We start from the raw sequence: 26112 nt of genomic DNA, 5'->3' as shown, positions 1-26112 counted from the left end.
TTCTTTGATACCGTAATGCAGTGCACACACATGAGATGAAACGATTGAGGGCAAATCATTATGGAGTCTGTGGTTTTACTACTTTTTATTATTAATATTCAGAGCTGCATGAAACAGAACATGAGATACCAAACCAGAAACAGTACAAAGGGTTAGAAGAGTTTGGCAGTAGGGAATGTTTCATTGGTTGTAGATGCAATCTCCATTTAGTTATTATTCTGTGTTTCATGAAAGTATGCCAGGTATGAAGTAACCAAGAGGAGGAACTAATTAATGCTTAAGGTCACTTGATGGTTATCGACTACAATTTGTTTGTGACATGGCCGGCTAGTCAGGAGTCTGAGAGCGGACCAAGAACAGCGACCGCCTCGATTTCCACCAGTCCACCCTGACGAGCAAAAGCAGAGGAGAGTGAGAATTGCCAGGTTACAAAAAAGCTATGGAAAAGTTGTGCTAAAGCATAGTTAGCTTTTAGCTATATGCTAACATGCTCACATAATAATTCATATATCTTTAACTATGGAGGGTGGGCCTAATGGCAACATCCATCCAACAGTTAAAATAACTCAATAAATGCTGCTACAAAACAACTTGTGATTCCTACTAATTAGTTATAGCTGCTTCAACACTTTGTTTTCTTTCAACATTATAACAATATTCATCAGTCGCATGCATCCATGCACTGTAAGGCATTGTAGCTCTGTGTTGATGTAAACATGGTTCATACTCACTCTGGGGAGAGCAGCAACTTGGTAAGCAGCTCTGGCAGGAAAGTTGCTGGTGAAAACTGAAAGGAAAACCTTCAGGTTATATTGATATGGAAAAGAAAGTGGATTTTGGAACCAACAGATTTAGCAACATCTATCTTTAAAATCTGACACATGCTTTTTTTTTTCAAGTAAAACTTAATTTGTTTTTAGGTTGTTAGGAAGGGATGGGAGCTCAGGGGGTGGCACAGCAAAGCCTGATGGGAGAGTTGGGTTACATCTGTTTGCCTGCACAGCGGTGTCCGTTTACAACTCGTGGGATACTGCAGCTCTATTACACCTGTCTGTTTTGATCCACGAGGAAAAGCCCAGTCAGAATGGACAGCATTCATACAGCAGAGGACGAGATGAGGGAGGCTGTCTGTCAGGTGACTGATACACCTGTCAGCAGTCATTTTGTGACGGACGTCACGAGGCACTGCATCCTCTAATGACAACACACATACAGATCCTGGAGTGTGCCAAGGGGAACAACATTTTTCAGTTTGATTGTCATTTTGGAGGATTATTTTTTTTGCAAATCAAAGTAGTCATGAGAAAGAGACTGGTTATAATGTTTTTTTGCTTTTAAGTAGTAAAAAAACTATAACGATTCATCACTAACAGCACAAACAAGAAAGTAGAATTACAACTCAGCAAATGAAATACTTTTTTTTACTTCAAGTTTAATAACTTGTATTTTACATAAAAGGGCATTCATTAAACAAATAATAATTATTAATATTTTTAAAGATCATGTTGGTGCATTTTTATGCCTTTATTCAGAGACAGGACAGTGGATTGAGAGATAAATGTAAATGACATGCAGAAGAGGAGTCACAGGTCGGAGTCGAACCTGCTTGGAGGTCCATTGCCTCTGTACAAGGGGCACTCACTCTAACAACTAGATTACCTGCACCCCCGAAACAACCCAATGAGAATCTATAATTCTTCTGGCTCGTCCCCTCAATGGCCCACACATGGACTTGTAGCATGACTATGTAAATACAATGTGTGAGTATTTAGGTAATGTTTAATGATGATATTTATATTTTTTCTCTCCAGTCGCACTACTCATAATCTCCCATATTTCTTTTTTTTTTTTTAAATAATGAGAAAGGTATTTTACCTGCTCTTTTTGTAAAATGTCTCGATGTAACATTTGTTATGAATTCGTGCGAGACACATAAACATTGATAGATTGATTATCAGCTTCCAATCATTACTGTTGACATTTCATAACACGTGCCTCACTTGAGGTCACTAAAGCATGAAAATGGTTCAATCCAACAGTATACATAGATTAAACCAAGTCAGTTGTGTTGCTGACAGAACTTTTTAAGTAAAAGGGTGCCCCCCTGTGGCGACTTTCATACGTCCAAAAGAATATCAAGACAATCAAGTCTGCCATTTTAAATTTTAAGACAAAAACCCCAAAAAGCGTGTGAAAAATAAACAATAACAAAGCTTACATGTTTTGTAGACCTCATTAACGCTGTTAAAGTCGTTGATGTCAGCAAGTAGCACCGTCGTCTTCACCACTGAAATCAAAGAGTTTTGATTTCATTTTTAAGAAACATAAGGAGCAAGTCACGAAACATTTGGTAGTTCTGAGATCTCACCGTTGGTGTAGTCGCAGTTGGCTGCTTTGAGGATCTCACCCATATTGACGAGAGCCTGAGGAACGAGAGACGCACAATAGAAATTATTTTAATGCTTCTTCTAGGTTTTATCTTTTTTTTTAAATAGACATTGAAAGAGTTTTGGAGTTTGTGCATTTCAATTTTAAAAACATTTATAGTTTTATCCCTTCTGCCGAGACAGATTCTTGTTTTATTCATTTCTGTTGTGGATCATACCTTAGCAGTTTGAATTTTTATTCTTGAAAAGACCAAAAAAAACAAAAAAAGTACTGGTAGTTTTATTGAATACCGATAATTTTTGACATGACATTTTTAGCTTCATTTCTTGAGCCAGTTGTGCTGCTTCTCTAATCAAAACTGATCCAATGAAGGTCCCTTGTTAGACAAAGCTTGGTCTCTAGTTGATCTTAAACAAAAACATTTGTGATAAAGGTTAACGATGGTAGCTGACCTTCAGACTTACAGCCCTCTAAGTCAACGAAAACAACTTGCAGATGTATCAGTCAGTGTCAAGTCACCAGGCGTTCACATTTAGTTAACAGTCATCATCACTGTGATCTTCCCCTATGAATGTTACCTGTTTGGCCTGGGCCTGCACTCCTCCATCTACCAGCTGACCAGAGGCCACGTCCATCCCCAGCTGACCTGAGATGTACATTGTTCTGTCCACAACCACCGACTGGCTAAGAATGAAACACACACACATTCAGACAAAAATAAATAAATAAAATGGTGTACACATGAACACTTCAAACACCAAAACCAAATGAAGCTGAAAAAAATCTGCTGATCTTTCTTTCTTTTTATGAAAAAACACACATTTTCGTATATCATCAATTGTTCCTAATCTATCAATAGTGATTAATCACTTTTAATTAGTTATTTTAATGGACTTTTGGCATTGAGACATTTATGATGTGATAAAGCGAGTTCTCTCTAGCCTTTTGATTGTTACTAACATATAATAAGCTCAACAAATACAACAAAACAATTCTATATCTGCACTTACAATATCTGAAAATAAAGGTTAGCCTCACCATTATAACCCCAAAGTAATACAACTTGCACTATATTATCTGTATACCCATTAACAGCTTTAATACTCAACCCTTGTGTTTTTCCAGACCAATATTTTGTATTTATCATGATCTGCTCCTAACTTCTTTTGTCTACTTTTTTTTTTTTTATTACTGCATTACAGCATTTATAGAGGGAGCCAAGGACTCACTCAAAGTGTAAAACATAGGTTGTCTTAATCTACCACCAGGGGCCAGAATGGCAAAACAATTTCATTCCTGCAGAGCCTTGTTGAAGTTACAGTCTATGGTTGAAGTGGATTAAAGGGCATTTTACGCAATCTGAGGCCATTCATTCATTGTCTGAAATTGCTCCGCCCACTGACAGCCTATTGGTCATGACAGAGACACCCCTCAACATTTAGTCTTAAAACTGTGCAAAATTAATCTGAAAAGAAGCCAGAAAAAAATAAGATACTTTAGATTAGACAGATTGCAAATCATTTCTTGTATGGTATTTTTTACTTCAATCAAGTTGTTAGAAACAAAAAGTAGCACAGTTTTTTTTTAAAGATTAAAGTGCATGTGATGTTAAGATGCATTATTTCACTGAATTTAAAACCTTACCTGTATATTCCCTGTCTAACGGGGGCTTTTGGTGTGTAGGGAAATTTTCGACGAATTGCTGCTGCCATTTCAAGTCTGTTTGAGAGATTTCCTACTCTGCAGCTGCTCCGCTAAAGGTTAAAAACGTTGGCACTATTTTATGGGGTCAACTCAAGCAGGTGAGTTCAATGAACACGTAAGTCCCGCCCCTTTTCATATAGCCTATTGTACTGTCCTCGTGATTACTGTTTATTTAAACTTTTAATGCAAATACACGTGAATGCAACACACGTGTCACTATAAATAGTAAAAAGGGACATATTAGTTTGCTCACCTGTAAGGGCCGATGGCAGCCGGGGCGGATGTCGTGTTGATGATTCTTCTGATGAGCGCAGACATGATTACCTGATATGTTTCTCTCTCCTTTCTAGTCTCACCTGCAGACAGGCTCAAAGGCAGAAACGTGTTTGCAACAGCTTCTGGAAAAGAAAAACAGTTGCTGCCGTAAAGTGTACCGTAATTCAACTACACAAGCGAACACTGCATTTTTTGACGGAATTTACAACAGATAATGAATTTAAAAGGAGCCACTATACGAAGAATTACGGTAGAACAGGTGGCCATTTATGAGGGGTTTTTTTAAACACAGGAGTCCAAGTTCCAAGTCTGCTTTTATGAAGTTGGAGATAAGATAAAAGATGTTTCACTGCAGTTAAGGTTAACAATAAGTAACTTTTATTATGTATTGCATTTTCTCAAAACGTTATAAAGTATTACAAACAAAATAAAATAAATTAAGTGGTTCAAACATAAATGCTTACATTCCACTCTATACCCTCAAGTCGTTATGACGCAGAAAAATGATGGTGAAATAAATGACAACGAAATCATAAAGTGATACGACGAAGACTGATTGATAACTATACATATTATGGCAACTTCTTAACAAGGGGGCTTCATTATTGTACAGAGCAAATCGTTTTTGTTCAATTTGAAACACAGCTTCGCTATCAACAGTACTATCTGTGCAGTTTGCACAATCATTGCATTCCTCGAAGTAGCAAACATAACTACAAACATGCATAGTTTAAATCACACAGAAATCATTGTATTGGACAAAAATGGTGAAAATAAAAACAGCCAATCCAGCTATCATATTTAAATCAGTGTCGAGGAAAAAATAAACAAAAAACACAATAAATAGTGTAAATGCTTGTGAATGATGACCTTAAGATATGAAAAATTATTTCTGTGAAGTTACAGATAAAAGGATAATAGTTGAACAAACAAAACAACACAGCCATGATCATTGATGGGCTGACATGGTGCATGGATTGTAGTTATGATCTTGATTCAGACAGTTAAAACATTGGCTCAGTTTCCCCGTTTTGTCAATCAGGTCTGACAGTGTAACAAATCTTATAGATTAATATGCAGAAGGTAAAGGCTGAACCACAAAGCCAGGCTGCATATGAACATACCTGTGTAACAGCAACCTGTATGTAACCACATTATAATTCATTCATTGGGTCATGTTCGATACACATGTATAATCAGCATGCCCAAATGTAACCATGACAACATATCAAACTGATTCCTTCATGTCAGAGTTTTCAATTAAACATTCATAATTGTGTTATTCATTAAATAAAAGTCAGACTGACATCAGACGTTTGAAGCCAATACTGACTTCACTATTTGAGAGCTGAGGATCTGATAACCAAAATGTGTACTTTAAACATGTAACAAAAACAATCATTTTTGATCAAAAGTGTTGTTGGAAAGACCGTCGATAAGAGCAAGGTGACAGTACAGAGTAAATCCTTCATTAATAATATCACACCTTTAAGAATAAAAAGGCCATCCTATCACATTATTAGGAAAGTATAAATATCGTTTACAGGGAAGTTAACTGGAATTAAGAGAAAACTTTCAAAATTAAACTTTAGATTTGTTTTATTTATTTATTATGAAGTATCACTCAACTGTGCCTGTCATCTGACCATGCTGTTTGGTCTTTGTGGTTGTTGTTTTCTTCACGGCTTTAGCAATAGGTGAGACAATCATAATCAGATTTTTTTTATAGTAAAAAAACCCCCCATAATGATTAGGTTTTTTTTTTTTAAAGATTCCAGAGATGAATAAACAAGTCATACAGTATTTTGGAATGCGTTTGCTTGAATGGAAATACATTTCTTTTAAGTTTAGGAATGAGTTTAGGTCTAAAACAGGTTTTTTTCAGTACAATTGATCATTAAGTTTAGTTAAAGCTCAGATTTTCTGTTCTTGAAGAGTGTCGGCAGGCTGAGAGTGACAGAACTAGGAGTGAATAAATGAGGCACTACATAGGACGGAGACAATGGGCTTCTGAAACAACGAGGTTGACATCCTGGGCTTCTTTAACAGTGTTTAAAGAAGCCCAGGTTGTCATCTTCAGTAGAACAAAATAAAGACTAAGACTAATGGAAATTATTTGAGGATAATCTGATCCATCAAAGACTGAAAACATGCACAATCCTTTCACCGATGTCTTCTCTGTCCATTTTTCCTCCCTCATCACCAAGTAAGGAAAGGGTATTCAACCATGTGACCACCTGGTTGAAATATTACATTGCTTATTATATTACATTGAAAACCAGGTTTAAAATATTTTAAGGCATTATCAACTTAATCAACATCATTTTGATTGTCTTTGGTCATGGACAAGCCTCCACAGCTTCTTGTTGATGTCGTTTTTAAACTAGGCTCTATGTTCTATTTACACAAAGTGTGAGGAAGAAAGAGCACACGTCATTGACCTGCTGATTGAACTGCTGCTTACTGCCAGACGACAGGCTTCTTTATGTACTGATGGGGGATTCCCTGAAGGTTTACCGTGCAAGAAATGTCATTTGATTTGGAAAAAAAAAAGGGGAATTCCATTTAGTGAGAATAGAGCCTAAGTTCTTACATTGGCTGAAATCTTAGGCATCATTCAAGATCCTGAATGGACGAACAACATCCAGACATACTGTAAGAAACAAGGCATTGTGAGTGGAGATTCCCAGAGCCGAAATGGAGAGCCTGTAGCTTCATTAATAGGCCAGTAAGCGGTCGGTCGGAACAGCAGGGGGCTTCCAAAAGAAACAACGAGGTCATCTTAACTCCTCTGAGTCACTGGGACACAAGTTAAATGATGATAGTGGTTTTGGGAGATTCAGAAGTTCTGTTGTCTTCTCTTCTTTGCATCCATGGCGTCCAGGATGGGCTGCCTCTTGGCGGTGTAGCGCTGCCTGAGCTCCTCGATCTCCCGCTCCATCATGGGATCCAAGGCACTCAATCGCATCTGCAGCTCTTCAAAGTCCAGGTTCTTGAGCTGAAGAAGGAAACACACACAAAAAACAAAGGGGGAAAAAAAAGGGATGACTCATATTGAGTTCTGTGTAAAGTATATTTTAGGTGCTGCTTCTGTTTTTTTTATTTTTAACCTGTAAAGCTGGCAGATGTTACTCACAAAGTCAAAGTCTCCGTCCTGAGGCACCTTCCAGTTGTCAGGGAAGACGTTCTTAGACTGGATGTGGTAGCCGGGCTGCTCCTGTGGCTGGTTGTGGTTGTAGTTCTCCTGCTGCTGGGCGGCCTTGTTGGAGTCCTGCTTGTCAAAATAGTCCATGAAGGATGGACGGAGTGGCTGCTGGGGGGTGGCGTGCCCTGAGGAGGAGGAGGATGAAGAGAGTAGTATATAAATGCTTGTAGGAGGCTGTCCTCCTTTTAGTCACAATTCAAATCATCAGCGGAAAAGACGCTTCACTGCAGATTTGTTTCTTTAACTCATCATTGGGCTCAGACGGATAAATTAATTTGGTGTGTTGCTGAACAGGAAAAGGAGAAAGAAAAAAGCTTAAGCCCTAGAAACACCAACACCTGTACTTCCATCTCATTCATTTCCAACATGAAGAGGTTAATGTGTTTGCTCACTCCTCATGGATCCCTGGTCTTCCTCCTCCTCCTCATCGTCGTCGCTGTTGATAACCATGGTGCCGAGGTCTGACTCCAGCATGGTGCTGCCATGTTCAATCATGGTCTGCGCCCCGTCACTCATAGTGCTGGTGGCACGCATCGTTCCAGCACCCTCCGAACCCGACTTCACCATCGTGTGAGAATCCACCTCCGTCTCCTCCTCCTGGACAGAAACAAAGACAGTTGATCACATCATCTGAACGCGTTACATAACATATTGTTGTTGTAATCAAAGTACGAGTGTGATTACAGAGTTGTCGTCCTCCTCCTCCAGCTCTCTCTGCTGCTCCTGCTGCCTCTTGGCTTTCATCTCCATGGCCTCAGTGATCAGGTCTCTCAGGATTGTGACCGGCTTGGCCTGGCTGATGAACGGGTGCTGGATATTCACAAGGGGGGGGGGGGGGTCTTTTAGAGCTCTCTTACACAGTGCTGACATAAAAACTCAAATTTTTTAATTCCTGCATGTACTTCATCAAAGTATTCCTGAAGCAAAGGTCATAGGAGGCACTTGTGTTCTGTTAAAAAATGATTGTGTCTGTTAATGTGCGTGTCTTTCCTCCGACCTGTAGGAGCTGTGTTGCAGTCGCTCTCTGCTCTGGATTTTTGACCAGACACTTCTTCACAAAGTCTGTGAACTCATCTGACCAAAGCTCCGGCTTCCTGAAAGTTGGAGGAGGGTTGGTGGGGATCATGAAGATGGCCTGCAGGAGAGGAGCCAAAGAGGACATCGACTCAGCTGTTTCATGGTAGTTATAAACTCACATTTCTTCGACAAACAGCATTCACACACTCACCCTCATTGGGTGGATGTCAGCATAGGGAGGTTTGCCCTCAGCCATCTCGATGGACGTAATGCCGAGAGACCAGATGTCGGCCACACAGTTGTAGCCAATCTCCTGGATCACCTCTGGGGCCATCCAGAATGGAGTTCCGATCACAGTGTTTCTCTTTGCCATGGTGTCCTACAGAGAAAGACCATCTCTGGTATCATTTTATGAACTTTAACAAACAATAAAGTTTTCAGAACAATACCGATCAATCCATGAAATGATTATAAAATCCAAAGTAACGTGGCAAAGCACACAACACACAAAAAAAGTGCTTTAAATGGTACCGTAAGTTGTCCAGCAACTCCAAAGTCTGCCAGTTTAGCGTGACCCTCTGTGTTGAGGAGGATATTTCCTGCCTTGATGTCCCGATGGATCTTCCTCATGAAGTGAAGGTATTCTAGACCCTTCAGCGTCGACTTGAGGATGGTAGCAATCTCATCCTCTGTCAACTGATGTGAGAAGGAAGAAACAAAACAAGGGGATGAAATAACATTCATGAGAAGAGTTTTAATTCAAACTGAGTGAGGCAGTTCAGGACTTCATTAAATTCCAGTCAATAGCTGAGCCAGTTATGTCACAGACACAACATACCAGGACAAGTTTCAAGTATTGTCAAGTATTATGACACTATACATAAGAGTGAGGACCTAATCTGCCATGCGTTTTCTTCTTCTAATGTTCACTACTGTTTGAAAAGAGAGCTGGAAAAGTGTGGTATACATACCATATAATAACAGCCTCCAAGCAGTAAATGTTTGGTTTAAAGTTTACTTTACGTTCATCAAAAAACCAAACGATAATCTTTGATTAAAATACATTTTGGAAATATAAACTCTTAAACATTTGAGGATGACAAGTGCAACGCAGCCATATTTCTCTGGGAACAACCCACCGTCTTGTTGCGCAGTCTGATGATGTCAGAGACAGAGCCGGCGCCACAGTACTCCATGACGATCCACAGGTCTGTGTTCTTGAAGTAGCTGCCATAGTACTTCACTACGTAAGGGCTGCCATGAAAAAAAAAAGCAGAACAGAGTTATCAAAGGAGAAGAGAAAAGTTTCGTTTCAAACTGAAAACAGCAGAAGTGAGAAAACTGTTTTTCATGAAGACATCAGGCTGCAGCAGCTGACGGTCAGTAAAGTGAACTGAAAGGGGAAAACAGGATTTTTGAGGATAGTTGTTTTAATAATTAAATATAACGGGTGAGATTTGGAGGGTTGGAGAAAGCTGTGTTATCTTCTAACCTGTCACACTGCTGCATTATGGAAATCTCCTTGATGATCTCCTGCAGGTCAGACTCCACAGGAACCTGCTTGATGGCCACCACCTGACCCGACTCCTTATGGATGGCTTTAAACACGCTGCCATAGGAACTAAAGACACACACACATTACCTTACAATTTATCCAGAGTGCATTAGATAAACTGTATTTTAACAGGTTCTTAAAACATCTCACCCTTCACCGAGTTTCTCCAGAACATCAAACACTTCCTCTGGTTGTTTGGTCAAACTATCTTCACTCAGCTTTTTCAGCTTGCTGTGAAAAAAACAACCTTTTATGATCATATGTATTAAATAAAACAAATTGAAATACGAGCCTCTCAATCCACAGTTAGTATGGCTTAGGGCGCTGAACATAAAGTTATGCAAAACAATGAATAAAACTTTAAAAAAATAATGTAATCAAAGTGTCATCATAGTTTAAATGCCACACAACATTTGTCAGTAAGTGAAAAAAACTATTAAAATATGGATGACAGTCTTTTGTAAAACTATAATTAAATCAGTTCAATTTCGACAATTATCATGTTAAACAAAATAATGTTTAGATCGAAATAAAACCATTGAACATGTTTTTCAGACACACGGGTTAATAATAATTATGAGGTTGTAGATGATACTCGTGTTTAACATTATTATCAAACAATAGATGCCTAAGTTCACTCCAAGAAAGAAGTTAAAGTTCCTGAACAATAGACAGATTCATTAAAAGCTTGTGATTATGGTCCTTGACTCGTCGTAAAGGAGAGGAAAGTTTGACAGTATAAAACTGGTTCATCTAAACTAAAATCAGATCCAGCCGACGTTAGCCTTCGAGCTAGTTAGTTAATCACGTTTATAATCACGAACCTTTTGGGCGCAGACGTCTCCATTTGTGTAAGCCTTCAAAACCAAAAAAAAGAAAAACAGGCTAATAGAAAGTTAGGGCAGCTTTTTTGTCCGATAGTCAAGATATGAACATTGTCGACAGAGACGTTGTTGTCATAAACTAGCAGAGGGCCAGCTGAGTGTTCCTGTTGAAGATCGGTAGTTTTGGGTTGATGAGTTTTACACTGCGACCCCTGGTGGCCTGGAGATCAATAATTTAATTAATATTCTAAATTATTTGGCCTTCAAGAAATACCCCACAATGGCGTTTATGTTGATAATAATATTTAATATTTTTTAATCTATCAAACTTACTAGCTGACTTAAAAAAGGGAAATATGAAAACTATAGCTCTTAATGTTGTGGCCAATCGCATATCGCTTTGTTCCGAGGTCCATGAAGGTTGTGCGCATGCGCACAGGATGGAAGCGTGTGATGTGAAAAAGACGTAAATAGCTAAGCTAGCTTGTTCAAACGGTGAGTGGGTTTTTTGTTATTTTAAATCTTGCTTGACCTTATGTATATGCAATTTATAAGACTATTACTTAATGTTCGGAGTTATAAATGATAATTCTGACGCTGATTGTGAGGGTTTATCAGTTTGTAGTCACCGCCTTGTTGTTTCTGTGTTAGCATGCTGCACATTTAATACAGATGTGACTGAGCCTCCTGTGATTCTCTTGACTTTTAAAGAAACTAAAAAATGGATCCACCGAAAGATATCCAGCCACCGAAACAGCAACCCATGATCTACATATGTGGAGGTAGTATTTGCTTACACGAACAACCAATGTAACATCTGCTATAGGACTAAAAACACGTTATGTGTATTTTGTACTTGAATGTTTCTATGATAATAATCTCTCTGTTTTTACCTTCAGAGTGTCACACCGAAAATGAAATTAAAGCCCGGGATCCAATCCGATGCAGAGAGTGCGGTTACAGAATCATGTACAAGAAGAGGACAAAGAGATGTATCCTTTAAATGGTTATTTCTGCATGTTCGTAGGATGTATGTGCATTGGGGAACTGCATGAAACCTGACCGTGACATTCATAATTAGAGATATAACGATTCACTCAACTCACGATTTATTTTAAGAGAACCTGGAGGTTATTTGAGCTTCTCATTGTGCTGTTGACTAAATGCTGCATTGTGTTGGTTGTGCTGTTTGTAAATTCCTGTCTTTTGTAAAATATGCACTCAATTTTTGGTCTTTAATTTTCTGTCTTGGGGAAGTCTTATTGCTTCCACTGCCGTGATAACAGCTGCTTAGTACAACCAACCTCCACCTCTGCTCTACAGCTCCTGACCGTTCACCATAATGTTGCAATTAATTTTTTTTAGAGAACCGATTTGAACCATAACACCTATAAATTGATTTTTACCTGCCTCACGATTCATCTTTACATCACTATTCATAATCTTAATCCATATTGAATTGTAGTTATATTTGGAAAGAGGGTACAAGGTTTGTCTCAGACTTATGTCGACATGCAAACATTACCAATGTTAGAAGAACTTGTAGAAGCATGGAGACCTAACATTAAGCAGTTAATGTTTTTTTTCAGATAAGATTGACTTTATTGTCTCTGTGGGAAGTTTGCCTTGGAGTTTACATATTTGGACTCTGATGCAGAAACGGTGTTCATTATCAGTAAAAGTCCTCATATTGATCATTTCACACATGTTTAATAGCAATGGGCTTTATGTGAATCAAATGTATGGGTTGAGAATTTATATACCTGTGCATTTTCCTTGACTTTCTAATTCCAGTGGTCGTCTTTGATGCTCGATGAAGAGACGGAGAGCAATGGTTATTGTTGTGTACTATTTTTTGTAGTATGTTATCATGTAAATAAATAAATCTCCGGTCCTGACTTCAGATTACTGAATTGTTCTCAAAACTTGCAATTCTATGTAAGGGCAGTGCTTTTTTATTTTTCCAAATTTTGGTTAATTAAAAACATGATTTTTCTCTTAACCTTGACTCTGTCTCTCTGTTTGCACTGCTGCTTGTGCAAATGTCTTATGTGCAGTAAGTGGTATTGGAAGAAACCAACAGTATGCTGCAGATTATCAAATATATTCCTTTTTGGGGCACCTCTGGATCTATAAATGCTTATGAGTTAACTTTTCTTCTTATCAGTTACATTAATGCCAAGTTCAAAGTAAAATTCAATGAGCTGATCCATACAGGTGCGGTAGAAGCTCGGTGGAAATGGATATAATGCTCAGAAGGAGAAGAATTAAAGTATTGTGAGGGAAATGCTTATAGGAGAGTTCATGTCACTATTGGTATCCTACTCTAACAATCAGTGCTGCCTTGTCCATCCTGCCTTAATGTAAATATTGTTAAGACCATCCACCTAATGTAAATGAATATGTAATATGTTATTGTCTGTTTCAGTATGTTTTTGCACTACTTACAACTTTACTTTTATCTCATGTAAGCATGTACATATTTTTGTGTATTGTGAAATATTTAATGTTATGCCTTTTTACATAGAGAGCACAGTCTATCGAAGTTAAATTCCTTCTTTGCATGAGCATACCTGGCCAATAAAAGTGATTCTGATTTTGAACACGAAATATTTCTGCTGTGACCTCACAGAGTTTACATGTTACATACATATGATCCCGTTTAGGAATCATATGTTGGATGTTTGAATCATATTTTAGTTTATAGTGTTTATTCAAAGATACTGGCTATAAATATACAATGAAGAGATAAATATAGACTAATTCTCAACAACTTTAAAAACCCATATATTGTCAAACCAGGGCTGCATTAAATGGTTCTGATTTATTTAATTGTATTAAGTTAACTTCAATAACTTGAAATCTAATAAAAAGTTAATCAAGAAAAGAGAAATGGGAAATCCAGGTAAAATCCAAATGTTTTTTGAAGGTGTCAGTTTAAACCTAATCTGAGGGTCTTCCATCAGAAATGCCCTACTGCAGCACTGCGTCACTGTGGCACTTCCCCCCTCTATGACATCACAACTAACGTCTCATCCAGGGGGCGTGTCCTAAAGAAATCCCTAGCCAGGAACAGATGCAGCTGCAGCTCTGCGAGAGAGAGAGGCAGTGAGGGAGGAAGAGAGTTTGAAGATACTGCAGAGGGAGTGCAGCTATGGGGAACACACAGGACAAACCCCCGGGAAGTGGAGGAGGAGGGGGAGGCAGATCGCAGCAGACAACAGCAGGGAGCGGGACCAGAAACCGTGGTGAAGGCATCGGGGGAAAACCCCAGGCTCAGAGAGCTCCAGAGAAGAGCTTTACCAATGGCACCCGTAGAGAAAACAGCACTGTGGGTGGCCAAGAAGAGCAGAGCAGCCCTGCAGCAGTGGACACAAGTTACCTGGATGCCCCTGCTGGGGCCCTTCCTCCTCACCTGGCCCGGATCAAGAATGAAGGGAACCACCTCTTTAAACATGGACAGTTTGGGGATGCCTTAGAGAAGTACACGCAGTCAATAGATGGATGTGCTGAAGCAGGTGAGGAAAGATATGAGCAGTCTGCTTATTTTTGTAAAGACTTCCCCTTGTGACTAGTGTTTAATTGAAATAATCTATTCAAAGGAAAATATATTATTAAAAAATGTGTCGGTTTTTTTTTTTTTACTAGAATTCTCTGTTTTTAAAAGCAATCATGTATACATATAAACAGTGTAGTACCGTTAATAAACACTAATGACCACAATGTGACTAGAGATGCATGTCACATAAGAATGTATTTAAATTGACTTCAGTTAGGAGTAGGGCTGATCATTCCAAAAATGTTTGTTTGTTTGTTTATGACAAATGTTTGTTTTTGACAAACATTCTCATATCCAAAAATATTTGTTTCTGAATAGTTGGACTGGAAATGTTTACTTTGAGAGCATGAAATCTATGTAACTTGAGATTTATTTTCTAAAATACGAAGAAAAAAAAATCATTCACACTAGTCAGGAGTCTTACAGTCAAACTTGCATTATAATGCAACTTCATTTTTTCCCCCCACAACCTTTCTGAAACAGCCTTTACAAACTTCTCTCTGCTGTAATTGTAGATGAAGAAAACTGTAAAGCAACTTTTAATTTAGTAATACTCGTGTTTCAGAAAGAGCAGCCGAGGGGGAGACAGAGACAAACAGAAAGATGCACTGGCCTTTATAAGGATATTAGATACAAGTTGTCTTAGAGTGCCTTTTGGCTTCACTAAGCACAGTATCTCATGTCAATTTAAATGAATTCTACTCATGGTTGTAATGTTGCCCTTTTCAGATCAGTCAGCTGTATAGTTAAGTTAACTTTGTGATGTTTTAGATGTCTAAAAACTGCAGCTGACAAATGACATCATTGGTGATTTGTAAGTGCGATGGAGGGTTGGCACCAGATAACACAGCTGACCATACATAGGAGTCATGTGACCTACGTGGGGCTCTTCGAGAGATTGAATATCACCCTGCACCTTTAAGAGCACTCAGCCAACTTTTACTCTCAACACTGGCGAGAGGGATTGCCTTTTTATGAAGCTCCGGACACTTGCTTAAAAAGATTAGACTTAAAGTCAGAGTAGACTTAGCAGAGAGACTCTTAAAGAAACACACGGGAAACAATGCATGTATGTGATTGTCTTTTTTTTAAAATATTGTATGTCTAAATTGTTCCAGAATATCAGCATGTTAGTGTTGCAGCACTAGTGATGCCCTGATGTAGATTTGAAACTGTAGTACAGGTGAAAGGAAAGTTTTTAAACTGACTCTGCCAAAGGGACTGATAAAGGCAAATCCATATTTTCGGCTCATCATTAACCCCATCAGCATCTATTCTTCTGATATCTCAAAACCAAGGACAAAAAAGTACAGAAAATGTTAAATAGGGCTAATGTTATTGTGAAAAACTCCTTTCACACCTTTGTGTTGTGCTGACATCAAAGATGGCCAAAGTGCTTTGTCAGCATCTGGTCTTTAAAATAACTGTCTAGTGATTGTTTCCCTCCAGGTATCGATAGTCCAGCAGACCTGTGTATTCTTTACTCTAATAGAGCAGCCTGTTACCTGAAGGATGGAAACAGCACAAACTGCATACAGGACTGCAACAAGTAAGTACCAGGTGTTAACTCTGTAAACGTTGATTTCCTTTATGCTTGATTAAATGTCTATTTATGTCTAGTAGATCTCTGTAAAATAATAAAATGTACCTGAATAACACTGTTTTTCTAAAGATTACACAGAGAATAAACAAATCTCATATCAGTCACCAAATCAGAAGCGTTAAGCAGAGAAACATGTGCAGTCGTAAAAGGATCCTTTATCCTGATTTTAAAATCTTACAAGCCAACTTAATGCTGAAGTTTAAGGTAACTCTACAACTCAGACCAAGCAAACTAGCTTTTACCTTTAACTTCAACCAAAGTTGTAGGTTTTGTAGTTCGGTAAATTTTTATATTTAAACAATTCTTTTCAACTTTGAATGGTTTTACTAAACTTACAGTAATTATTCTGCCCAAACTAACACATGACAAAAAACTGAGTTATTTAGATACTTAACGATGGTCTGCATATTTAGGATTTTTGTGTTGTGGTAAAAGCACGAATAACAAGGAAGATATGCAAAGTTAATTGAGAGATTCTGTCCATGTCTTGTTTTGCTGCTTTTACTGCCACACATTATAATTGAAGTCAACTATTTCACATCATTTGCAGTTTTCTCGCACGACTTCTTCATTATTTTTTAAATAAGTGGAATTTTATTTCTAGCGTACCTACAAACTCTAAACACACTCTGGTGACTGTTTCTGGTGTTGTGGGCTGCATGTACTAGACAAACACGGCGTGTGTTTATGAATGAAGTGTTACGGATCCGTTCAGTGACACCTGTGACACAGAGAGCAGCTGCAGACAGTTTGATCCTCTCTGTTCTCCGCGTCTCTCTGATCCTCTTAGGGCTTTGGAGCTGCAGCCCTACGCCTTGAAGCCCCTGCTGCGTAGAGCGATGGCTTATGAGTCACTGGAGCGCTACAGAATGGCCTACGTGGATTATAAGACTATTCTGCAGATTGACACTGGGGTGCAGGCAGCTAATGATAGTGTCCACAGGTAAGCTGAAAACTGCCTAATGGTTACTTTAGATTTCATTTCTTCTGATGACTTGTTTTTATCCCAAGAAAACTTATTTTCATGTTAAAGTTCATTCAGAAGTTATTGATTTCCACATCTCTATTTTCCCCTTCCAGCCTTTTAATTTGGATGATTTATTTTTGTACTGTATTTTGTTGCATTAGATACTATCTTCTATCTTTGTATGCCTTGTAGCATTGGTAGCTTTCAACCTGTGTGTTTAAACAATGACTTTATGAACAGGGATTTAACAAGAGCTCAGCTTGCTAATCACGTGCCATCAAGGCCTAGGAGTCTGCACCTTTTCATTCAACCAAACACTGAACAGCTGCTTTCACTGAGTAGCTCCTGCTGAAATCTGCTGCTGTAGTACAGTATTTAGTTGGGAATCACTGCTCATTTAAGAGAACCACAGGCCTTTTTTCTTCCTTCATATGAAGAGTGGGCGTGAAGAATGAAAAAAATCTGTGGGGTCTGAAGGCGAGGCATAACTGTGTCAGATTAGGGCAACACATTCAGCACCGCTGAGAGGGCCTAAATGTTTGAAGCTTTCGAAATCTTGAACATTTCCTGGTTTTGTAAATAGTGTACACGACATAGCAATACCTTGCCATTTTATTTTAATTCCTGATTACACTGCAGATATATTAGCAAGACTTATATTATTAACAACTAAGTTTAACCATCTGCAAAATTAAGTTTACTGCACTGTCACTATTCCAGCTGACTAAAACATAGACTCAGCAACATTGTTAAAACATTTAGCAGGATCTATGGTAAATTGACATACCTTTACTGAAACACCTGAATAAACATAGCATTTACCAATATTGATAATATTCTATATCACATCTCATTGTATTTGCAAGGCAGTGCAGAGCAGCCTAATCCAACATATCTCCTATAATATCATATAGTATCTTATTAAATTATTTGTCATTGTATCGTATAGACGTCGCTTAATAATTTCTCTTTCTTTGTGGTTTACAATATTTGACTAGTGTTTGGCTGTTAAATAATGTTTCAGATAAATAATATGCATATTTTTGGAATACATATCTGTGGGAGTTTATCCAGACAGAAAAAAAATAATTAGTAGTAATAATACTTTGACTATAACTACATGTCAACTAGTCTAAGCCTTCAACAACCACCATTGCAGCAAAAATATAAATTCCTTTTACAGAGAAATCATTGGTTTTTCACTTTGAGTTGTCCTCTGTTTTTCTTATCAGGATCACCAAGATGCTAATTGAGCAGGATGGACCTGGTTGGAGGGAGAAACTTCCAGAGATTCCTGTGGTTCCTCTGTCTGTACAGCAGCAACACAGAGACAAACCCATCAGCGCTGAAGTGGCTCAGGCCCGGGCCGCCAGGGCTTCTCAGGACGAAGGTCAGTGACATCACTCCCGTTTAGCTTAGTGAGGATAACATGTCAACTGCAGGAGTGTACATTAAAAAAAAAAACGTTTGCTATGGGTATAGTTTTAACTCTTGTCTTCTAAACCATTCACATGCAGAGAGAAAACACCTCAACCTGCACATTCTGTTTGTCTGCTTTATTGTCTTTATGGATATTTTCTAACCATTTTGAGTGTAACATTTCTTTTCAATGAAACCCTTTAACGATGGAACTATAAGGCAGCAATGGCAGAAGTCAGTCAGAGAGAATCAGTGTGTAAGTGTTGAGCTGTGGAGAAGAAACTCCTACTGAGAGATTCTGTCTGAGAAAGTGTGTGTTTGTGTGTCTGGGTAGAGCATCAATAATGCAAGGTGGTAAGGAGAGCCTGTCAGTGTTGTGCTTCTGTAATGGAACAATCCAGGTCAGGTTTCTTGCAGGCTGCTGCCACTCACAGGGACAAAAGGCTCCACATGTGTCAAAAATTCAAATACATGACAATTAGCTATAAAACTAACACACATACTTGCAGATTAATTGGTTTTCACTCACAACATTCCCATACACTGGATATAAATCTTGCACAGACAAAACCCCAAACTGGGAGTGACACACAAGCACACACATAAACAGATGTTATCTACAGCACACATACAGATCAGAGGAAATCTCAGAATAGCACATTTCTGTTGCTGGGGAAACTGATAGTGAGAAATTCAACTTGTTGTCAGTGGTTAACACCTCATGTTTATTGGCTCAGTCTTGACTTGTACCAGCCAATGTTATACTTTTAATTCGTATCATACACCTAGTCTACCACTGACATTCAGACAAATTGTACTTCACTGAAAAATGAAAGAAGCATTCTGTCTGTCTGAAACAAGAAGAAAAAAAGTCTTTGCAATGCATGTTGTGACTAATGTTACAACATGGTTTCTTTCTATTTGTAACAAAGAAGAAAGCTTTAAAAAAAAAAACGTTTTAACTATTTTTTTATTTTACCGTTTACTCACTCAACAAAAAGTACCCCAAAAAAATTAGCAAATCTGTAAGATCTGTAACGTCACGTGTGAATGGATGAGTAATGTGTGTTAAAATTAGGTCACAAAGAAAAAAGCTTCAGGTAGGGAGCTGGTGTGCTCGCAGTCTGCAGCTTCCTTAGCTGCATGGGTGCCAATGAGCCAGATGTACTTGATTGGCCTGACACAGTAAAGTAATAAAACACACAAGGAAAACAGCAACTCAAGGAGGATGAAACGACAAAATGAAACAGGAAAATAAATCTAAATGCTATAATACACAAAACACAAGAATAACTCTTGACTGTAACAACTTCACACTGGCATGTAAACAGTCATGAGATGATTGTACATGCTTTTGTTTCATTGAGGCTTGATTATTGTAATTCTGTGTTTCCATGTCTTAGTGTCACTTCCATGAGCTGCTTACAAGTGGTCCAAAATGCTGCTGCTTAGCTGTTGACACAATCATCTAGGCGCTCTCATGTCGCACCTGTCCTTGTGTCTTTAAACTGGCTCCACATTAGTTTTAGAATACAGTTTAAAGTTATTGTGTTTAGAGCCTTGCATGGTCAAGCCCCGGCTTAAATCACTGAGCTGCTGAGGGCAAATAACACCAGCAGGTCCCTGAGGGCCTCTGACAGGGTCTGCTGGTTGTTTCTTGCACAAGATTAAAATAAAAAGGAGACTGAGTCTTTGAGGTTGTGAAACATACATTTTGGAACTATTCTTAAAGCAGTTAAAGACCCATCTGTTTAGACTTGCCTTAGTTTGATCTGTCTATATTTAATTTTATCCAACTGTCTGTTTGTAATGTCTCTGCTCAATCCTTTCAGTGTATTTGTATTTAATGCAAACATCAACCTTTTGCCAGTGGAGGGATTGTGATTGGCAGCGTGGAAGGTTGTTTTTTAGGAAGGCTATAGACCAGACGTGCTGCTGCATTCTGGATCATTTGCAGATGTTTGAGCGTGCATGCAGCATGACCTGTCCCTGCCAGCCAATAAGGATTTTCATTAGTCAATGCTGATGCTTGATATAAAAAGAGCCTCTAACAGGATTTGCGTAGCATGCTCTGACAGGCTGGGTCTGATCTTTCTGAAGTTGTACAAGACAAATCGACATGACCAAGTAATCATGGTTGTGTGAATCTTAAAGGTCAGCAGGTCATTAATCATGACACCCATAGGTTTCAGGCACACTCCATGGACATGAGCTTGATTGTTCTAGGCAGGATATTGATCTCTGGTTGCATAAAGGGACAGATTGGGACGACAATGAGCTCAGTCGTTGAGAGGTTGAGTTAAAGGTGGTGTCTGTTCATACATTTAATGATATCAGCCAGGCATGATGACATCCTTTCTGAGACTGTCAGTCGTTGCTTTTTGTGTTGCGTTAGAAAAAAAAATAGTTCAATAAAAAATCTAGAAAATAGAACACTAAAACCTTAAATCACTCCTTCAAAAGGTGAGTGATACTTCCAGCAGTTCTGATTTAAAAAGGTTTATCTCTTTATAATCCATTTTTCATGGATTGTTTTTCATGTAACAAATATGATTTTTGTAGTGCTTTTCAATTTAGTGTCGTACAGTAGTGTTCACTCAGCATTGAAAATCTTGATGACTTGCATTATGACTTTCAACCCTTTCTGAGAAAAAAGTTCTTATCCTCCTGTGTGACTGTGTTCATGAGTTTGTGGATGTATTTAAAAGTGCCAGTGTGTGTTTGTGTGTTTTTGCCGAAGTCATTATACATAGTGGTTTTCTCAGCACAGCAGAGAGCTCGGTAAGCAGGAGTTGACTCGTCTCCCTCATTCATTCAGACTTCTGCTGACAGGCTGATGTAATTATTGATCCATGCTGAAAAGAAAATCTTTAAAGAAGCTTTTCCTTCTCCAATCAGTTACAAGCACGAACAAATTCGGCACAGCCTCTTAACACAGAAATGAGAAAGTGAAAGTAGTATGTGATGGTATGTTATGACCAATCAGGAGAAAAATATCTACCTGCTATTTTCATGGCCATTATGTGATCATTGTTTTGTTCCTTTTCGAGTGTTTCAGAGTCTAATTTTTGTGGATTTCCTCCAACAGCCCGAAGGAAAGATGCCCGCTTTACTTTACTGAAACGGGAAGGAAACGACCTGGTCAAGACAGGGCAGTACCAGGAGGCTCTGGAGAAGTACAGCGAATGCCTCACCCTAAAACCTGATGAGTGTTCCCTCTACACCAACAGGTATGTGTGAAAATACCCGGGTGTGCAACCTGTCTCACGCAAAGTGAGATTGAGATTTGCAACAGGGAGGATTTCAACAAGTTGAATCATCCCTTAGATATAAAAGAGACACTGTGTCCTTTACAACAACGTGGAGACACTGAACTGAAGGTTCTGAACTGAAACAAACATACGGAACAATATCTTGTATGAACAAACTGAGTGCTTCATTTGTGTAGCTTGTATAGCAACCAATATAATCCACATCTTTTGTAAATCAAGCAGCAGCTCCATATTTATTCTCGTTTAATATTTGTATGTTATTTGTTTGACTATAAAAACATGCGCACACAGGATGTCTCTAAGTTATCTGCTGATTTCCCCCAAGAACAGTTAGAAGGAGAAGCAGTAGAGGGCACCACATAATCATCTACATTTCACCTCCAGTCCATCACTTCTGTTATCTACGTGACTAACAGTACTTATGATACAGCTTGTGTGGTTGAGAGCAGCTCTCACCAGAGATTTTCTGCTGTAATATACTCTACTCTCAAAAACAATTTTATTGAAACATTAGAAATAGTTGACATTGGCTGGTAAAGTTTTGTACTCTTGTCCGTTTGGACAGAGACGTTGCTGTGAAGAGGAATTTCTCCATGGGGACAATAAAGTCTAAAGTATTGAAGAAGCTTCATAGGTTCTGAACTGAAACAAACATACGGAGATCTTGTTGATCTTCTTTCTATGTCTTTCAGTTTAGTTTCTGAGGATTCTATGGACTCAGCTATCAGCAGTTTATATGCCTCTGACATTATTAGTTTTTTAAAAGGGATTTTTAAAACCTCCATAAGAAAGATAAAGCAGTAATGGCCATGGACTGATTCTGTTTAGATCTTGTAAAATTCTTGAGCTGAAAATATTTTTAAAAACTGTTTGCAAGGGACATTACCCTTGGCTACCAGTTCCTCAATGTTTATTGTTCTCAGTCCCAGGACCAAACATGTCTGTAATTTGACTCAATTCCTTATTAGCCCACAGTTTGAAACCACCATCAGCCCTTCCTGGCACATAAAAAAGAAAATATCTTGTTTTTTTTTTTATTATGCACAATATTTATCACATGTTTGCATTTTTCTGCAGCCCCTGAGATCGAATGGGTTGGGCTGCAGAAACTAAAATTAAAGTTACTCAGATAAAAATGAGACAAGTAAAGGAGATGTCTGGATGCTTGTAGTTTTCAAATTTGGGCAACATCAGCCTAATCTCTTTCGTCATTTACTTCCATTGGCAACTTAACCTGGATGACAGGTATGGACATGTAGCTCTCTCTTCTACTCTCCTCTTTATTCTTCTGTAGAGCCATTTGTCTCCTGAAACTGAGTCGCTTTGCAGAGGCCAAACAGGACTGTGATTCCGCTCTGCAGATTGAGCCGAGCAACAAGAAAGCCTTCTACAGACGAGCCTTAGCTCATAAAGGTTTACAGGTAAACTCAAACATTTAAGCCGAATAAAGAACGATTAGTGCTTTTTTTTTAATTCATGGTTTTCTGACTCTTCTTCTTCTGTGTATATCTGGGGATCACCCTGGAATCCAGGACTACCTGTCAGCCAGCAGTGACCTGCAGGAAGTCCTCCAGCTCGACCCAAAAGTTCGGGAGGCGGAGCAGGAGCTGGAGGTAGTGACAGGCTTGCTTAGACAGAGCCTGATGGACAGCACTGCACACACACCACGGGTAAGAATGTAGTTATTCACCCACATGAAAACATCCTCAAGACCTCAGTCTTTAAGGTAGTAAACATCTAGGTGACCCCACTTGAATTTCTCAAAGATCTGGCGACCCCAGACATACATTATTTTTGGAAGCCCAAGTTTGGGAAATCCTGGCATATGTGTTAACAGAACTTTTTTCTTTTTTTGATTTGATTTAGGTTTAAGCTGAAATCCCTCTTCTTTTTCAAACACCAGCTCATTCGTGTGTAGGAAAATGAAACCCTCAAGACTATTAACAAGCGTAACCTATAATGTAAAAGAAATAAGATGTAAAATGCTTATTGTGCAGTAATACTGGAATAAAAACATCAAGAGACTGACTTTTCCACATTTCCTGCAGGTCTGAGGTTTGTTTGTCGAGCCATATGGAAGCAGTGTGAGGAAACAGGTGTGGACACAATAGTACTGTAGCAGTAATGGAGGAAAAGGACTCTTGAAGCCATCATCTGCCATAAGTATGACCTGTAAAGATGGAAATTACAGGCATTAACGTCCTGCGACAGCTTCTCAGACAACCAGCACTGCACCATCTGCGGTGTGTGCACACCACACCATAACTCCTGAGTACACAACCTTACATAATGGGGCAGCTTTATTTGAGGCTAATGTCAAGGTACTCATGACCTGCTTGCACTGAAAGTCATTCACATCATGATGTAATGTACTGTGAATACAGATTCTTGTAACAAACGGCAGAGCTCTGTCAAATTGTGAAGTAACACCAGGAAAGCGAAGAGTGTGATATGTGTGCCTTATAAAGATTTCTATCTGAGTAAAGGATACAAAAAACCCCGCCAAGAATCAAAGTCTTATTTGAATTTGTTTGAAGAGGTTGGGTTTGGTTCAGTGAGCTCATAATAAAAGCAGGAACAGCTTCAGTTTAACTGGATTGTCGATGGGAAATTTTAAAGATTCAAAGGATCCATTACAAGCTTTATCTATCCACAGATTCTGCTCTTACAGTTACTTACAGTTTATGTTAATTAAGCAGGAAAAAAAAAGTTATTATAAAAGGACTACAGCTAAGGAGCTTGTCGAATATATAGAGGCCAAGAACGACCACGTCTTGATTTGATCTCAGGTGAACAAAGCTAGTTTCTATGCGATAACGGGTTCATTTGAATGATTATCCCAAGAAAACAAAACAAAGAAAGAAAAAGAAAAGTTTTCTTGCAGTCCTCAACTATATTTGATCACACCTGATTGGCTGTTTGTAAAGATTCTTAATTGAACTGTATGTGCAGAAGTACAGTTCAGATCTTTTGATATCATTTTCATCTTTTGAGCAGACATTTGATTTATATTAGCTGAAGAAATCAGACGCCTCCTCTGCATGCTGACATGCTGCTTCTGATATCTGATAAAGGTAATCTGAGGAAAAAAACATATTGTTGTTTCCTTATAATTGGATGATCGTCTGGTTATCTTTAAACACAGCTTAGGCTTTTGACATCAAGGCATAAAAGAATAACATGAAGCATGGCTGTTCTCAGTTTCCATTAAATTGACGTGTTCTGATGTGACTACAATCAAAGATGTAAAAATACAAATTTCCCAAAGAAATATCTAAAATATTCCAAGCTCAGAAGACATTTTAAATTATAAATGGTCAATTCCTTGTTTTTGAAGCTGCTGAACATAGCATTATGTTACTCTATCATGTACTGTAAGACTTCATGTAGGTCTCAGGTTCAACCTCGAATGTAACCAGAGGACTGTACGTCTTTGTTTGTGAATAGGTGTACTGTATTTATTTTTATTTTTTGGGGAAATCTCTTTAAAACTCTACTTGATTTTCTCAACACATCTCTTTTCCTGTTACTAACAACGTACATCACCCTAATTTTTTTACATTATAAATCCAACTTTTACCGCTTTGTTCTCACAGTAAAAGTAATACATTTCAGACTGCTTTCAAAAAGATTAACTGGACAAATAGACTTTCATGAAATCAATCATTTACACCAGGGATCATTACCTACAACTGTTCAAGGGCCAGTTTCTTTTTTTTGACAGACACTGTGACTTCAAAATATTCTTGCACACAAGTCTGAAAGCTGCCGAGCCAATGTAAAGACGGGGAAATCTAATTTCACAAGTTAACCTAATTGGAGTATTTCAGCCATGTGGTTTCATTTTTATGTTTATTCTTTTATCACCTTAGATTATTTGTACACTGTAGGCCAGTTGAAGATCACTGATTTACACTAACAAATGATTTATTAATCAACATAACTGAAAACATCTGTCTCTGTTCAGGGTCTTTTATATTTTACAAACCCTAGCCTTGTTAGCCTTTCACTTTGATGTTAATCTTTAAACAGCACAATGTGCCACAACCTTTATTTCAGTAATTATCATGTTTTTCGACTGACCGATATCAGGTTCTTTTTCTCATAGATTTTCTCGTGTTCTGAAAGCATTATTTGAAGCTAAATGAAAGTGCTTGACATGAGGTTTGAAGTGCGACTTCGTGGAATGTAAAGAGCATGTAACGTATGTAAATAGTTGGAATGCAAATGTAAATAATAAAACCACTGTGGTTGCTTTACTGAGCCTTTGTCTTTGCATCCTCTTTTATATTTAAAATCAAGAAAGGGGGGATCAACACAAAA

The 26112-nt window shown here is 38.3% G+C and overlaps 4 protein-coding genes across 5 annotated transcripts; 2 read left to right on the top strand and 2 right to left on the bottom strand.

Moving 5' to 3' along the window:
* Nucleotides 1-70: 70 nt before the first annotated feature.
* Nucleotides 71-4525, bottom strand: rida (reactive intermediate imine deaminase A). 2 transcript variants are annotated; one of them, XM_079367851.1, is made up of 6 exons: nucleotides 4346-4525; nucleotides 2967-3072; nucleotides 2369-2423; nucleotides 2219-2287; nucleotides 732-787; nucleotides 71-388 (listed from the first exon to the last, which is right to left on the bottom strand). In XM_079367851.1, exons 1-6 carry the CDS (start codon nucleotides 4408-4410, stop codon nucleotides 332-334), a joined length of 408 nt encoding a protein of 135 aa, XP_079223977.1. In that variant the 5' UTR covers nucleotides 4411-4525; the 3' UTR covers nucleotides 71-331. The 2 variants fall into 2 exon arrangements, with proteins under 2 accessions (XP_079223977.1, XP_079223976.1); XM_079367850.1 differs by lacking the exon at nucleotides 4346-4525 and adding an exon at nucleotides 4033-4178.
* Nucleotides 4526-4723: 198 nt separating this feature from the next.
* On the bottom strand, nucleotides 4724-11182 carry stk3 (serine/threonine kinase 3). The gene is made up of 11 exons (XM_079367699.1): nucleotides 10970-11182; nucleotides 10296-10376; nucleotides 10083-10211; nucleotides 9730-9844; nucleotides 9122-9286; nucleotides 8802-8969; nucleotides 8571-8708; nucleotides 8258-8383; nucleotides 7966-8170; nucleotides 7505-7698; nucleotides 4724-7366 (listed from the first exon to the last, which is right to left on the bottom strand). The coding sequence occupies exons 1-11, from the start codon at nucleotides 10990-10992 to the stop codon at nucleotides 7208-7210; spliced, it is 1503 nt and encodes a 500-aa protein (XP_079223825.1). The 5' UTR covers nucleotides 10993-11182; the 3' UTR covers nucleotides 4724-7207.
* A 179-nt stretch (nucleotides 11183-11361) lies between these two features.
* Nucleotides 11362-12971, top strand: polr2k (RNA polymerase II, I and III subunit K). The gene is made up of 4 exons (XM_079367721.1): nucleotides 11362-11464; nucleotides 11681-11751; nucleotides 11869-11961; nucleotides 12764-12971. The coding sequence occupies exons 2-4, from the start codon at nucleotides 11691-11693 to the stop codon at nucleotides 12784-12786; spliced, it is 177 nt and encodes a 58-aa protein (XP_079223847.1). The 5' UTR covers nucleotides 11362-11464; nucleotides 11681-11690; the 3' UTR covers nucleotides 12787-12971.
* A 1036-nt stretch (nucleotides 12972-14007) lies between these two features.
* spag1a (sperm associated antigen 1a) lies at nucleotides 14008-26052 on the top strand. Its single transcript, XM_079367482.1, has 8 exons — nucleotides 14008-14487; nucleotides 15978-16077; nucleotides 16922-17074; nucleotides 18331-18488; nucleotides 21606-21747; nucleotides 23084-23210; nucleotides 23322-23459; nucleotides 23838-26052. The coding sequence occupies exons 1-8, from the start codon at nucleotides 14124-14126 to the stop codon at nucleotides 23841-23843; spliced, it is 1188 nt and encodes a 395-aa protein (XP_079223608.1). The 5' UTR covers nucleotides 14008-14123; the 3' UTR covers nucleotides 23844-26052.
* The last annotated feature ends 60 nt before the right edge of the window (nucleotides 26053-26112 follow it).

Source organism: Symphodus melops, assembly GCF_947650265.1.
Source record: "Symphodus melops genome assembly, chromosome: 18".
NCBI lineage: Eukaryota > Metazoa > Chordata > Actinopteri > Labriformes > Labridae > Symphodus > Symphodus melops.
The sequence above is the reverse complement of the archived record's forward strand: the minus strand, read 5'-3'. Positions and strand labels throughout refer to the sequence as shown.